The sequence below is a fragment of the Oncorhynchus mykiss genome, chromosome 10 (genome assembly GCF_013265735.2).
Source record: "Oncorhynchus mykiss isolate Arlee chromosome 10, USDA_OmykA_1.1, whole genome shotgun sequence".
Classification (NCBI taxonomy): domain Eukaryota; kingdom Metazoa; phylum Chordata; class Actinopteri; order Salmoniformes; family Salmonidae; genus Oncorhynchus; species Oncorhynchus mykiss.
This window is the reverse complement of record NC_048574.1, coordinates 83,688,465-83,704,003: the sequence shown is the minus strand read 5'-3', so window position 1 is coordinate 83,704,003 and position 15,539 is coordinate 83,688,465. Positions and strand designations below refer to the sequence as shown.

Here is a 15,539-nt window from a genome sequence, read left to right as displayed (position 1 = left end):
ATGCTGAGGCCTGTCTCCTAGTTTGTGGACAAAGACACTTCTCCACCTAATCTGAAGATGCTGAGGCCTGTCTCCTAGTCTGTGGACAAAGACACTTCAATTATTTTAAATTGGGCCTCCCGGGTGGCGCAGTGGTTAAGGGCGCTGTACTGCAGCGCCAGCTGTGCCATCAGAGTCCCTGGGTTCGCGCCCAGGCTCTGTCGTAACCGGCCGCGACCGGGAGGTCCGTGGGGCGACGCACAATTGGCCTAGCGTCGTCCGGGTTAGGGAGGTCTTGGTCGGTAGGGGTGTCCTTGTCTCATCGCGCACCAGCGACTCCTGTGGCGGGCCGGGCGCAGTGCGCGCTAACCAAGGTTGCCAGGTGCACGGTGTTTCCTCCGGCACATTGGTGCGGCTGGCTTCCGGGTTGGATGCGCGCTGTGTTAAGAAGCAGTGCGGCTTGGTTGGGTTGTGTATCGGAGGACGCATGACATTCAACCTTCGTCTCTCCCGAGCCCGTACGGGAGTTGTAGCAATGAGACAAGATAGTAGCTACTACAACAATTGGATACTACGAAATTGGGGAGAAAAAGGGGTAAAATAAAAAAATAAAAAATATGTATTTAAATTGTAATGTGTGCTTTTCTATAAGTGGCTGACTGTACAAATCCTCACTATCAGTAGCTGTAATTTGGCAGTAAGCCCAGACTTGAGAAGGAGATATCTCAGTTTCAAGGTCTCATCTTAGAGCGAAAAAGGTGTTTCTGACACTATCACCTCTATTCAATATCTGACACTATCACCTCTATTCAATATCTGACACTATCACCTCTATTCAATATCTGACACTATCACCTCTATTCAATATCTGACACCAGCACCTCTATTCAATATCTGACACTATCACCTCTATTCAATATCTGACACTATCACCTCTATTCAATATCTGACACTATCACCTCTATTCAATATCTGACACTATCACCTCTATTCAATATCTGACACTATCACCTCTATTCAATATCTGACACTATCACCTCTATTCAATATCTGACACCAGCACCTCTATTCAATATCTGACACTATCACCTCTATTCAATATCTGACACTATCACCTCTATTCAATATCTGACACTATCACCTCTATTCAATATCTGACACTATCACCTCTATTCAATATCTGACACTATCACCTCTAATCAATATCTGACACTATCACCTCTATTCAATATCTGACACTATCACCTCTATTCAATATCTGACACTATCACCTCTATTCAATATCTGACACCAGCACCTCTATTCAATATCTGACACTATCACCTCTATTCAATATCTGACACTAGCACCTCTATTCAATATCTGACACTATCACCTCTGTTCAACATCTGACACTAGCACCTCTATTCAATATCTGACACCAGCACCTCTATTCAATATCTGACACTAGCACCTCTATTCAATATCTGACACTAGCACCTCTATTCAATATCTGACACTATCACCTCTGTTCAACATCTGACACTAGCACCTCTATTCAATATCTGACACCAGCACCTCTATTCAATATCTGACACCAGCACCTCTATTCAATATCTGTATTGGTCGGTCACATCAATGAAACAAAATGGTAATTAATTATGCCAAATCATTCAAATATAACTTGTCTGTGTATAGCCATATATAAGACAACTGCTGGGTCTGACCAGGGAGAGCTCCTGATTGACATGTGTACTATGGTACATTGAGTTGGGTCTGACCAGGGAGAGCTCCTGATTTAGCCTAGCCACACCCCCCATGGATCACTTGGTTTGAACCAATAAGAGTCTGTTGTGGAATGTCCATAGGGGGAGCAGCAGGAGGGGGGGAAGTGAGAAGTAAATGAAACGGTAATGGAGGAGAATAATATATAGATATTTACTCTGTAACAATGATACATGTCCACTGGGGGGTGTGGCTAGGTAAATAAGGAAGTGATCCATGGGGGGTGTGGCTAGGTACATAAGGAAGTGATCCATGGGGGGTGTGGCTAGGTACATAAGGAAGTGATCCATGGGGGGTGTGGCTAGGTACATAAGGAAGTGATCCATGGGGGGTGTGGCTAGGCTAAATGAGGAAGTGATCCATTGGGGGTGTGGCTAGGCTAAATGAGGAAGTGATCCATGGGGGGTGTGGCAAGGCTAAATGAGGAAGTGATCCATGTATGGTTTTATTTAGTTTGAATTTTCTACCATTTTATCATTTATGTGAACAGAGACACTATCACCTCTATTCAATATCTGACACTATCACCTCTATTCAATATCTGACACTATCACCTCTATTCAATATCTGACACTAGCACCTCTGTTCAATATCTGACACTATCACCTCTATTCAATATCTGACACTAGCACCTCTATTCAATATCTGACACTAACACCTCTATTCAATATCTGACACTATCACCTCTATTCAATATCTGACACTATCACCTCTGTTCAACATCTAACACTAGCACCTCTATTCAATATCTGACACTATCACCTCTATTCAATATCTGACACTAGCACCTCTATTCAATATCTGACACCATCACCTCTATTCAATATCTGACACCAGCACCTCTATTCAATATCTGACACCAGCACCTCTATTCAATATCTGACACTATCACCTCTATTCAATATCTGACACTATCACCTCTATTCAATATCTGACACCAGCACCTCTATTCAATATCTGACACCAGCACCTCTATTCAATATCTAACACTAGCACCTCTATTCAATATCTGACACCAGCACCTCTATTCAATATCTGACACCATCACCTCTATTCAATATCTGACACTATCACCTCTATTCAATATCTGACACTAGCACCTCTATTCAATATCTGACACCAGCACCTCTATTCAATATCTGACACTATCACCTCTATTCAATATCTGACACTATCACCTCTATTCAATATCTGACACTAACACCTCTTCAATATCTGACACCAGCACCTCTATTCAATATCTGACACTATCACCTCTATTCAATATCTAACACTAGCACCTCTGTTCAATATCTGACACCAGCACCTCTATTCAATATCTGACACTAGCACCTCTATTCAATATCTGACACCAGCACCTCCATTCAATATCTGACACCAGCACCTCTATTCAATATCTGACACTACCACCTCTATTCAATATCTGACACTATCACCTCTATTCAATATCTGACACTAACACCTCTTCAATATCTGACACTATCATCTCTATTCAATATCTGACACTAGCACCTCTATTTCAGTCTAGGAAAAGTTGTTTCTTATCGTTTTTTCTGAAACATTATCTCCTCGATCTACCGCTCTGATTTTTTTATTTACATGACTTAAAAAACATTAACCAATTAAAAACAGTTCTGTAGCACTGAGGTTTGTGCAGTAAGCTACAGGCCCAATACATTATCACCACATACGGGCTTTGCTTGAATTTACCTGCCCAATGCATTGCTGTTCGGGACGTTAACAAAATATAGATATTTCAAAATTTGAGGGAGGCTATATGACACCGGTAATAGATCAATTGTTGTATTACTTGTGAGGCACAGCTGAGTGAGCATACACTTAAATAATTTGCTTTATATTTTACTGGGCTGATGGTGCCTGTATCTGATGGTCAGTCTCAGCAGAGGGAGAGAGCAGCAGACTGAGGGTCAGTCTCAGCAGAGAGAGAGAGCAGCAGACTGAGGGTCAGTCTCAGCAGAGGGAGAGAGCAGCAGACTGAGGGTCAGTCTCAGCAGAGGGAGAGAGCAGCAGACTGAAGGTCAGTCTCAGCAGAGGGAGAGAGCAGCATACTGAGGGTCAGTCTCAGCAGAGGGAGAGAGCAGCATACTGAGGGTCAGTCTCAGCAGAGGGAGAGAGCAGCAGACTGAGGGTCAGTCTCAGCAGAGGGAGAGAGCAGCAGACTGAGGGTCAGTCTCAGCAGAGGGAGAGAGCAGCAGACCGATGGTCAGATTCAGCAGAGGGAGAGAGCAGCAGACCGAGGGTCAGTCTCAGCAGAGGGAGAGAGCAGCAGACCGAGGGTCAGTCTCAGCAGAGGGAGAGAGCAGCAGACTGAGGGTCAGTCTCAGCAGAGGGAGAGAGCAGCAGACTGAGGGTCAGTCTCAGCAGAGGGAGAGAGCAGCAGACTGAGGGTCAGTCTCAGCAGAGGGAGAGAGCAGCTGACTGAGGGTCAGTCTCAGCAGAGGGAGAGAGCAGCAGACTGAGAGACTGGGGTCAGTCTCAGCAGAGGGAGAGAGCAGCAGACTGAGGGTCAGTCTCAGCAGAGGTAGAGAGCAGCAGACTGAGGGTCACACTCAGCAGAGGGAGAGAGCAGCAGACTGGGGTCAGTCTCAGCAGAGGGAGAGAGCAGCAGACTGAGGGTCAGTCTCAGCAGAGGGAGAGAGCAGCAGACTGAAGGTCAGTCTCAGCAGAGGGAGAGAGCAGCAGACTGAGGGTCAGTCTCAGCAGAGGGAGAGAGCAGCAGACTGAGGGTCAGTCTCAGCAGAGGGAGAGAGCAGCTGACTGAGGGTCAGTCTCAGCAGAGGGAGAGAGCAGCAGACTGAGAGACTGGGGTCAGTCTCAGCAGAGGGAGAGAGCAGCAGACTGAGGGTCAGTCTCAGCAGAGGTAGAGAGCAGCAGACTGAGGGTCACACTCAGCAGAGGGAGAGAGCAGCAGACTGGGGTCAGTCTCAGCAGAGGGAGAGAGCAGCAGACTGAGGGTCAGTCTCAGCAGAGGGAGAGAGCAGCAGACTGAAGGTCAGTCTCAGCAGAGGGAGAGAGCAGCAGACTGAGGGTCAGTCTCAGCAGAGGGAGAGAGCAGCAGACTGAGGGTCAGTCTCAGCAGAGGGAGAGAGCAGCTGACTGAGGGTCAGTCTCAGCAGAGGGAGAGAGCAGCTGACTGAGGGTCAGTCTCAGCAGAGGGAGAGAGCAGCAGACTGAGGGTCAGTCTCAGCAGAGGGAGAGAGCAGCAGACTGAGGGTCAGTCTTAGCAGAGGGAGAGAGCAGCAGACTGAGGGTCAGTCTCAGCAGAGGGAGAGAGCAGCAGACTGAGGGTCAGTCTCAGCAGAGGGGGAGAACAGCAGACTGAGGGTCAGTCTCAGCAGAGGGAGAGAGCAGCAGACTGAGGGTCAGTCTCAGCAGAGGGGGTGAGCAGCAGACTGAGGGTCAGTCTCAGCAGAGAGAGAGAGCAGCAGACTGAGGGTCAGTCTCAGCAGAGGGGGAGAACAGCAGACTGAGGGTCCGTCTCTCAACATCCCTCCGCTCTCCCTTTCCTCCACAGATCCTAGAGCCTGAGACGGGAGATATGGAGAACTACAAGAAGGAAGAAGTGGGAGTGTTGTTTGTTTTGGCAATGTACTATTTTTATTAGGGTGGATTAAGTTAGTTTCACTTTTACGCATGGATTTTTTTGTTTTTTGTTCAAAACGTCCAGTTGGTGGCGGCAATACATATTTTGGGATACAGTCCTCCTTAAACCCCACAGAAATAGAAGAAGAAGAAGAAGACCGTTATCATCAAAGAGGAATGTGAAAGACGTGTGTAGGGTTCTTTTACATTTTAATGTAGAAATTGCGAGTGATGATTTAGGGGGTAAGACATCCGTCATGTTATTACAATATTGATTGAAACTTTCAAGAATTATTATTTTAGGCTTATTTACATTTGTGTTGATTTATAGTGATTCGCCTAGTCAATAAGATCCAATGTGATGTGATATAGGCTACAGGGCTAAAAAAAATATAGTATTATTGTTATCGGTGATTGCCAGCACATTAAAGGTGATTATCATCCTCACGAAAGACTGTGGAAACTAGCTCACTTTAATTTCCCGAAAGAAGACGTGCATCGGAATTATGTATAGCTGTCGTTAAATAAAAGTACGTCTCGTCAAGTAAAAGAGACGCGCAACAATGTGCATATAAACTGTTCTCATCCGAACCTGCCACGTTGCACGAATCCATACAGGAAGTACGCGTGGGAACACAAGTATATATTGTAACAGCTCCCTGCTGTTTCATTACAATATAAATTAATATACAAAATACAATTTGGGGGTAAAATATCACATTTACACACGGGCCTTATTAAGGGACATACAGACACTTACAATTATAACAGCGTTTCTGTTAGTAAAGTATTTAATTGTCTTAAAATACAGTTCACATTTCTTTTTGTAAGGTAAGAAAATGTGGTGTTTTTGTTTGTACATTTACATTTGTGAATATGACATTTGGCCAAAAGAATTATGAAATTAATTACGTAAAAAAAATGTTCAGCTAATTTCTATCGTAGGTAAAGAATCCAAGCGGTACATCTCTCCACAATAGTGTAAGATCTTCATGAATATATTCCATTATAAATCTACTGATGTCTTGCCACAGTTTTCTTTACATGAATACAATGCCAAGACAAGATGCAACACTGTTTCTGGGTGGTCATTACAAAAGATACAATTTGAGTTGATGTTTTCCTTAAACTTCTTCACGTAGTGGTTGGCTGGTTGATATTTATATATAATTTTAAAGTAAACTTACTTAATTTTTTTGTTAACAAGTAGGTATGTGTGTGGCAACATCCAAACTTTTTTCCCAACAGATATTATCAATAAATCCTTTCCAATAAGGCCTGACATAAGGGACATATACAACATCCTGCTGAAACAAGGTTGGTAATCGCTTTATGATCCTCCTAACCTGCTGTGTTAATTCTCCTCCTAACCTGCTGTGTTAATTCTCCTCCTATCCTGCTGTGTTAATTCTCCTCCTAACCTGCCGTGTTAATTCTCTTCCTAACCTGCCGTGATAATTCTCCTCCTAACCGGCCGTGTTAATTCTCCTCCTATCCTGCCGTGTTAATTCTCCTCCTAACCTGCTGTGTTAATTATCCTCCTAACCTGCTGTGTTAATTCTCCTCCTATCCTGCTGTGTTAATTCTCCTCCTATCCTGCTGTGTTAATTCTCCTCCTAACCTGCTGTGTTAATTCTCCTCCTAACCTGCTGTGTTAATTCTCCTCCTATCCTGCTGTGTTAGTTCTCCTCCTAACCTGCTGTGTTAGTTCTCCTCCTAACCTGCTGTGTTAGTTCTCCTCCTAACATGCTGTGTTAATTCTCCTCCTATCCTGCTGTGTTAATTCTCCTCCTATCCTGCTGTGTTAATTCTCCTCCTATCCTGCCGTGTTAATTCTCCTCCTAACCTGCCGTGTTAATTCTCCTCCTAACCTGCCGTGTTAATTCTCCTCCTAACCTGCCGTGTTAATTCTCCTCCTAACCTGCCGTGTTAATTCTCCTCCTAACCTGCCGTGTTAATTCTCCTCCTAACCTGCCGTGTTAATTCTCCTTCTAACCTGCCGTGTTAATTCTCCTCCTAACCTGCCGTGTTAATTCTCCTCCTAACCTGCCGTGTTAATTCTCCTCCTAACCTGCCGTGTTAATTCTCCTCCTAACCTGCCGTGTTAATTCTCCTCCTAACCTGCCGTGTTAATTCTCCTCCTAACCGGCCGTGTTAATTCTCCTCCTATCCTGCCGTGTTAATTCTCCTCCTAACCTGCTGTGTTAATTCTCCTCCTATCCTGCTGTGTTAATTCTCCTCCTATCCTGCTGTGTTAGTTCTCCTCCTAACCTGCTGTGTTAGTTCTCCTCCTAACCTGCTGTGTTAGTTCTCCTCCTAACATGCTGTGTTAATTCTCCTCCTATCCTGCTGTGTTAATTCTCCTCCTATCCTGCTGTGTTAATTCTCCTCCTATCCTGCCGTGTTAATTCTCCTCCTAACCTGCCGTGTTAATTCTCCTCCTAACCTGCCGTGTTAATTCTCCTCCTAACCTGCCGTGTTAATTCTCCTCCTAACCTGCCGTGTTAATTCTCCTCCTAACCTGCCGTGTTAATTCTCCTCCTAACCTGCCGTGTTAATTCTCCTTCTAACCTGCCGTGTTAATTATCCTCCTAACCTGCCGTGTTAATTCTCCTCCTAACCTGCCGTGTTAATTCTCCTCCTAACCTGCCGTGTTAATTCTCCTCCTAACCTGCCGTGTTAATTCTCCTCCTAACCTGCCGTGTTAATTCTCCTCCTAACCGGCCGTGTTAATTCTCCTCCTATCCTGCCGTGTTAATTCTCCTCCTAACCTGCTGTGTTAATTCTCCTCCTATCCTGCTGTGTTAGTTCTCCTCCTAACCTGCTGTGTTAGTTCTCCTCCTAACCTGCTGTGTTAGTTCTCCTCCTAACCTGCTGTGTTAATTCTCCTCCTATCCTGCTGTGTTAATTCTCCTCCTATCCTGCTGTGTTAATTCTCCTCCTATCCTGCTGTGTTAATTCTCCTAATATCCTGCTGTGTTAATTCTCCTCCTAACCTGCTGTGTTAAGTCTCCTCCTAACCTGTTAATTCTCCTCCTAACCTGCCGTGTTAATTCTCCTCCTAATCTGCTGTGTTAATTCTCCTCCTATCCTGCTGTGTTAATTCTCCTCCTAACCTGCCGTGTTAATTCTCCTCCTAACCTGCCGTGTTAATTCTCCTCCTAACCTGCCGTGTTAATTCTCCTCCTAACCTGCCGTGTTAATTCTCCTCCTAACCTGCTGTGTTAATTCTCCTCCTAACCTGCCGTGTTAATTATCCTCCTAACCTGCCGTGTTAATTATCCTCCTAACCTGCCGTGTTAATTCTCCTCCTAACCTGCCGTGTTAATTCTCCTCCTAACCTGCCGTGTTAATTCTCCTCCTAACCTGCCGTGTTAATTCTCCTCCTAACCTGCCGTGATAATTCTCCTCCTAACCGGCCGTGTTAATTCTCCTCCTATCCTGCCGTGTTAATTCTCCTCCTAACCTGCTGTGTTAATTCTCCTCCTATCCTGCTGTGTTAGTTCTCCTCCTAACCTGCTGTGTTAGTTCTCCTCCTAACCTGCTGTGTTAGTTCTCCTCCTAACCTGCTGTGTTAATTCTCCTCCTATCCTGCTGTGTTAATTCTCCTCCTATCCTGCTGTGTTAATTCTCCTCCTATCCTGCTGTGTTAATTCTCCTAATATCCTGCTGTGTTAATTCTCCTCCTAACCTGCTGTGTTAAGTCTCCTCCTAACCTGTTAATTCTCCTCTTAATCTGCTGTGTTAATTCTCCTCCTATCCTGCTGTGTTAATTCTCCTCCTATCCTGCTGTGTTAATTCTCCTCCTAACCTGCCGTGTTAATTCTCCTCCTAACCTGCCGTGTTAATTCTCCTCCTAACCTGCCGTGTTAATTCTCCTCCTAACCTGCCGTGTTAATTCTCCTCCTAACCTGCTGTGTTAATTCTCCTCCTAACCTGCTGTGTTAATTCTCCTCCTAACCTGCTGTGTTAATTCTCCTACCTAACCTGCTGTGTTAATTCTCCTCCTAACCTGTCACGTTAATGATCCTGCTATGTAAACAGACCATTAGTCCAGACATACCATCACTATCACCCCACTGGCAACTTTGAGGAAAACGTCATAGTTGTGTCTGTTGTTCAAATGACTGTATTCCCTCTCATTGGTTAGAACGGTCCCACCTGATCTCGCCTGCCTTTTAATCATTGAGGTCATGTATTTCCATTGTTAGAGCGGCCAATCGGCTGTCTTGACAATATAATGGATCATATTTGACAGAGAAAGGAGTCGGAAATGGGACGCGTGTCACCAGTGTATCCGCTTGTTGCCCCCAGTGCACAGATTACCCATTATATTGATCAGGTACTATAGTGGCTGCTGTATCAGATTACCCATTATATTGACCAGGTACTATAGTGGCTGCTGTATCAGATTATCCATTATATTGACCAGGTACTATAGTGGCTGCTGTATCAGATTATCCATTATATTGACCAGGTACTATAGTGGCTGCTGTGTCAGATTATCCATTATATTGACCAGGTACTATAGTATAGGCTGTATCAGATTATCCATTATATTGACCAGGTACTATAGTGGCTGCTGTATCAGATTATCCATTATATTGACCAGGTACTATAGTGGCTGCTGTATCAGATTATCCATTATATTGACCAGGTACTATAGTGGCTGCTATATCCGATTATCCATTATATTGACCAGGTACTATAGTATAGGCTGTATCAGATTATCCATTATATTGACCAGGTACTATAGTGGCTGCTCTATCAGATTACCCATTATATTGACCAGGTACTATAGTGGCTGCTATATCAGATTACCCATTATATTGACCAGGTACTACAGTGGCTGCTGTATCAGATTATCCATTATATTGACCAGGTACTATAGTGGCTGCTGTATCAGATTATCCATTATATTGACCAGGTACTATAGTGGCTGCTGTATCAGATTATCCATTATATTGATCAGGTACTATAGTGGCTGCTGTATCAGAGTATCCATTATATTGACCAGGTACTATAGTGGCTGCTGTATCAGAGTATACATTATATTGACCAGGTACTATAGTGGCTGCTGTATCAGATTATCCATTATATTGACCAGGTACTATAGTATAGGCTGTATCAGATTATCCATTATATTGACCAGGTACTATAGTGGCTGCTGTATCAGATTATCCATTATATTGACCAGGTACTATAGTGGCTGCTCTATCAGATTACCCATGATATTGATCCAACCAGGTAGACTAGCTGTTGTTATGGAGTCAGGGGATCCAACCAGGTAGACTAGCTGTTGTTATGGAGTCAGGGGATCCAACCAGGTAGACTAGCTGTTGTTATGGGGTCAGGGGATCCAACCAGGTAGACTAGCTGTTGTTATGGGGTCAGGGGATCCAACCAGGTAGACTAGCTGTTGTTATGGAGTCAGGGGACCCAACCAGGTAGACTAGCTGTTGTTATGGAGTCAGGGGATCCAACCAGGTAGGCTAGCTGTTGTTATGGAGTCATCGGATTCAACCAGGGAGACTAGCTGTTGTTATGGAGTCAGGGGATCCAACCAGGTAGACTAGCTGTTGTTATGGAGTCAGGGGATCCAACCAGGTAGACTAGCTGTTGTTATGGAGTCAGGGGATCCAATCAGGTAGACTAGCTGTTGTTATGGAGTCAGGGGATCCAACCAGGTAGACTAGCTGTTGTTAAGGAGTCTTCTAATGGGGATCCAACCAGGTAGACTAGCTGTTGTTATGGAGTCAGATAATGGGGATCCAAGTCAAATCAAATTAAGTAACATATTGGACTATGTATGTTTGAATACAATATGAAGTCGCTGATTTAACTCTTTGACCACAGACAGTAAATGTTTTGCTCAGAAATATTGACTGTTCTGTTATTTCTTATTGCAGCTGAGTGAGCTGTGACTTACATCTAAAATGAGTCTCTCTGTGGAGAGAGAAGGGGAGACCACTGCCTCTAAAATGAGTCTCTCTGGGGAGAGAGAGGAGGGGACCACTGCCTCTAAAATGAGTCTCTCTGGGGAAAGAGAGGAGGAGACCACCGCTTCTAAAATGACTCAAGACACCAGTTCTAAGAGGTAAGAGATTAATAGCAAAATATACAGTTCTCTTATATCAAATTAATGAAAAGTGTTCCCAAATTACATAAAATGTAGGCCTATATCATTCATTTAAAGGGCCAAAAACGGATTTACCAATTCCAGACTGTAGCTTTAATAGAAACATCAGGACTTCTAGAAGTTCCACTATGCAGTTGTTAAAATGAAGTAGATGAGTTATTGATGAGATATTGATGAGGTGATCTGTCTCCCTGTTTTGTTCAGTGTCCAGAAGCCCAGAGCAGAGTCACCTACAACCAGCCTGCTATCAATGAAGTGTGATCTGCCACCTGCTTTCAGCCAGGAACCATTACCAGATGACAATAAGGAAGTGGAGAGTTTGGACAGGGAGGATGCATTAAAGATCACACACAACCTTCTGGACAGAAGAAGTAAGACTGTTTTTCATACAATGTTACAAAGAACGGTACAAAGGCCATTATAAAACACACACATTAACTTTTTTCCTACAGGTCAAACTCTGCTGACAGTCCAACAAGACATCAAGGCTAAACTGAAACACAAGTATCAACACATATCTGAAGGAATTGGACACCATGGAAACCAAAGTCTGTTAAAGGACATCTACACAGACCTCTACATCACAGAGGGTGGAAGTGGAGGGCTCAATAATGAACATGAGGTTAGACAGATAGAGCTGGCATCCAAGAAACAACCCACACAAGAGACACCAATCAAATGCAATGACATCTTCAAGCCTTTACCTGGACAAGACAAACCAATCAGAACTGTGCTGACCAAAGGAATCGCTGGCATTGGAAAAACAGTCTCTGTGCAGAAGGTCATCCTTGACTGGGCAGAGGGAAAAGCAAATCAGGACGTTCATTTCATGTTTCCTCTTCCTTTCCGTGATCTGAACCTGAAAAAGGACCAATACAGTCTGATGCAACTTCTTTCCCACTACTTCCCAGAGCTGAAAGAGATTGACAGCATTGAAGATGGTGAAACCAAAACTGTTTTCATTTTTGATGGTCTGGATGAGTGTCGACTTCCTCTAGACTTAACAAACAATGAGAAGTGCTGTGATGTCACGAAGCCAACCTCAGTGGACGTGCTGCTGACAAACCTCATCGAGGGGAATCTGCTTCCCTCTGCTCTCCTCTGGATAACCACACGACCTGCAGCAGCCAATCAGATCCCTCCTGAGTGTATTGACCAGGTGACAGAGGTACGAGGGTTCAATGATCCACAGAAGGAGGTGTACTTCAGGAAGAAAATCACAGATCAGAATCTGGCCAATGAAATCATCAAACACATGAAGACATCAAGGAGCCTCCACATCATGTGCCATATACCAGTCTTCTGTTGGATATCAGCCACAGTCCTTGAGATGATACTGAACGAGGCAGAGAAGGATGAAGTCCCCAAAACTCTGACCCAGATGTACTCACACTTCATGCTCATCCAAATCATTGTGAAGAACAGGAAGTACAACAAAGCCACAGAGACAAACCCAAAGGAACTGTCTCAGTCAGACAAAGAGATGATCCTTAAACTGGCAAAGCTGGCTTTCCAACAGCTGCAGAAGGGCAACCTGATCTTCTACGAGGAGGACCTGAGAGAGTGTGGCCTTGACGTCACAGAGGCATCAGAGTACTCAGCATTGTGTACAGAGATCTTCAAAGAAGAATCTGGGCTGTACCAAGACAAGGTCTACAGCTTTGTGCATCTGAGCATTCAGGAGTTTCTAGCGGCAGTGCATGCTTTAGAATCATGTCTGGACAAGAAGGAAAATGTTTTCTCCAAAGCAGTCACTGGTGGTGATGAGGAGGAGGAGGAGGATGATGATGAGGAGGAGGATGAGGAGGAGGAGGAGGAGGAGTCAATCCAGTTGTCTGACTTACACGAGATTGCAGTGGACCAGGCCTTGAAGAGTGAGAATGGACACCTGGACCTGTTCCTCCGCTTCCTTCTGGGTCTCTCACTGGAGTCCAATCAGAATCTGTTGCGAGGCCTTCTGACACAGACAGGAAGTACAACACAGACCAATGAGAGAACAGTTGAGTACCTTTCAGACAATATCAAGGAGGAATCCTCACCAGAAAGGATCATCAACTTGTTCCACTGTCTGAATGAACTTGGTTCCAACTCTCTAGTTGAAGACATGCAGACCTCCCTGCGATCAGGAACTCTTTCAGAAACAATACTAAAACCTGACCAATGTTCAGCCCTGGCCTACCTGTTACTGATGTCAGAGGAGGTGCTGGAGGAGTTTGACCTCAAGACATACAACACATCAGAGGAAGGTTATCAGAGGTTGCTGCCGGTAGTGAAAACCTGCAACAGAGCACTGTGAGTTATGTTATTGAGTTGATGTGTATACAGTATCATTATAATGAAGGATTTGTATATCTAATAGACTATATCCTTTCTTCAGACTAGCTGGCTGTAAACTCACATATACATCCTGTGAGACTCTGACCTCAGCTCTGCAGACATCAAACTCCCCCCTGAGAGAACTGGACCTCAGCTACAATGACCTGGGAGACAGAGGAGTGGAGCTGCTCTGTGTTGGACTAACCAGTCCACTCTGCAACATACAGACACTAGTGTGAGTTAACTTTCTTCAGGGTCCACTGCCTTAATAGTGTTTATATTTTTGTAGTAATTATGTGTTATTATGTTTTTAACATTATTTGAACATCTTGGTAAATATGCAGATACATACAGTATCATTATAATGAGGGATTTGTCAATATAACAGTTTATCTCCTCTCTCCAGACTAGCTGGCTGTAAACTCACATATAAATCCTGTGAGACTCTGACCTCAGCTCTGCAGACACCAAACTCCCCCCTGAGAGAACTGGACCTCAGCTACAATGACCTGGGAGACAGAGGAGTGAAGCTGCTCTGTGTTGGACTAACCAGTCCACTCTGCAACATACAGACACTAGTGTGAGTTAAATATCTTGTCAAGCCCTAGACCATAGAGCCTTTTTATTTCTCTATTTGGTTAGGGTCGGGGTGTGATTTTGGGTGGGCATTCTAGTTTGTCTGTTTCTTTGTTGGTCGGGAATGGTTCCCGATCAGAGGCAGCTGTCATTCGTTGTCTTTGATTGGGGATCATACTTAGGCAGCCCTTTCCCTACCTTCAGTTGTGGGATCTTGTTTGTGTGTATGTTACAGGAATTAAATTCCTATATGTTTTAATACCCGATTAAAATTAAACACTCTGTCAATTCCTAAGAATTTGTAAGACTCTTATTTGCATGAAATGGACAGAGACCAGTCTCAAAATCTATCAGCAGCGTTTATTCTCGAGAGTACTGAACATGATACAGTTTACCACAGATTATAAACTGGAAAATGACGTTGTTAGTTTTCGTACTACCCCGTCTCATCAACCAGCAGTACAATGGCTGTATAGTTCTCAAGCTTTCCCACATCGTCTCTCCCTACTAAGATCATTTACGACCCAAGCCAAGGGTCTGCCTGTGTAAGATAAGCATTCTAGCCAGTCTGGCTATAAGTTCATTCATTTCTACCAAGGAACAGACAGTCATTGTTCTAATTCTTGATTATATTTACACACATTATATTCAGTACTAGGGTTAAAGGAAAATTCATACATCTATACAGTAACATAATAGTATTATGATTAGTCAGTCCTGATTGAAATGTATACATAATTAGTCATTATTGATTAAAAAAAATTCCCTTAACAGTGTAGTTGCTTTCTGCACCTGCAATATAGCTTTACGTTCGTTTTTCTTCTTTTGTTGTTTTTCAGTGTCATTTTGAATAAAGGAAAATAAAAAAAGCCTCCCACGCTGCTCATTCGAACGACGAACTTAACAGTATCCACTGTCTTCATAGTGTTCATATATTTGTAGTAATTATGTTTTTTTAATTTTTTAATTTATTTTATTATTATAATTTTTTATTTTACCCCTTTTTCTCCCCAATTTCGTGGTATCCAATTGTTGTAGTAGCTACTATCTTGTCTCATCGCTACAACTCCCGTACGGGCTCAGGAGAGACGAAGGTTGAAAGTCATGCGTCCTCCGATACACAACCCAACCAAGCCGCACTGCTTCTTAACACAGCGCGCAT

General features: G+C 43.8%; 1 protein-coding gene across 1 annotated transcript; it reads left to right on the top strand.

The window, feature by feature from the left end:
- Positions 1-5,265: 5,265 nt before the first annotated feature.
- Positions 5,266-13,781, top strand: LOC110497195 (protein NLRC3). Its single transcript, XM_036934280.1, has 5 exons — positions 5,266-5,589; positions 6,595-6,663; positions 11,256-11,443; positions 11,690-11,856; positions 11,938-13,781. Exons 3-5 carry the CDS (start codon positions 11,283-11,285, stop codon positions 13,779-13,781), a joined length of 2,172 nt encoding a protein of 723 aa, XP_036790175.1. The 5' UTR covers positions 5,266-5,589; positions 6,595-6,663; positions 11,256-11,282.
- The last annotated feature ends 1,758 nt before the right edge of the window (positions 13,782-15,539 follow it).

Coding starts and splice junctions, on each gene's coding strand:
- LOC110497195 (XM_036934280.1), top strand. CDS start 11,283: ATGAGTCTCTCTGTGGAGAGAGAAGGGGAGACCACTGCCTCTAAAATG. Junction 11,444..11,689: donor CAAGACACCAGTTCTAAGAG/GTAAGAGATTAA, acceptor TGTTTTGTTCAG/TGTCCAGAAGCCCAGAGCAG. Junction 11,857..11,937: donor CAACCTTCTGGACAGAAGAA/GTAAGACTGTTT, acceptor TTTTTCCTACAG/GTCAAACTCTGCTGACAGTC.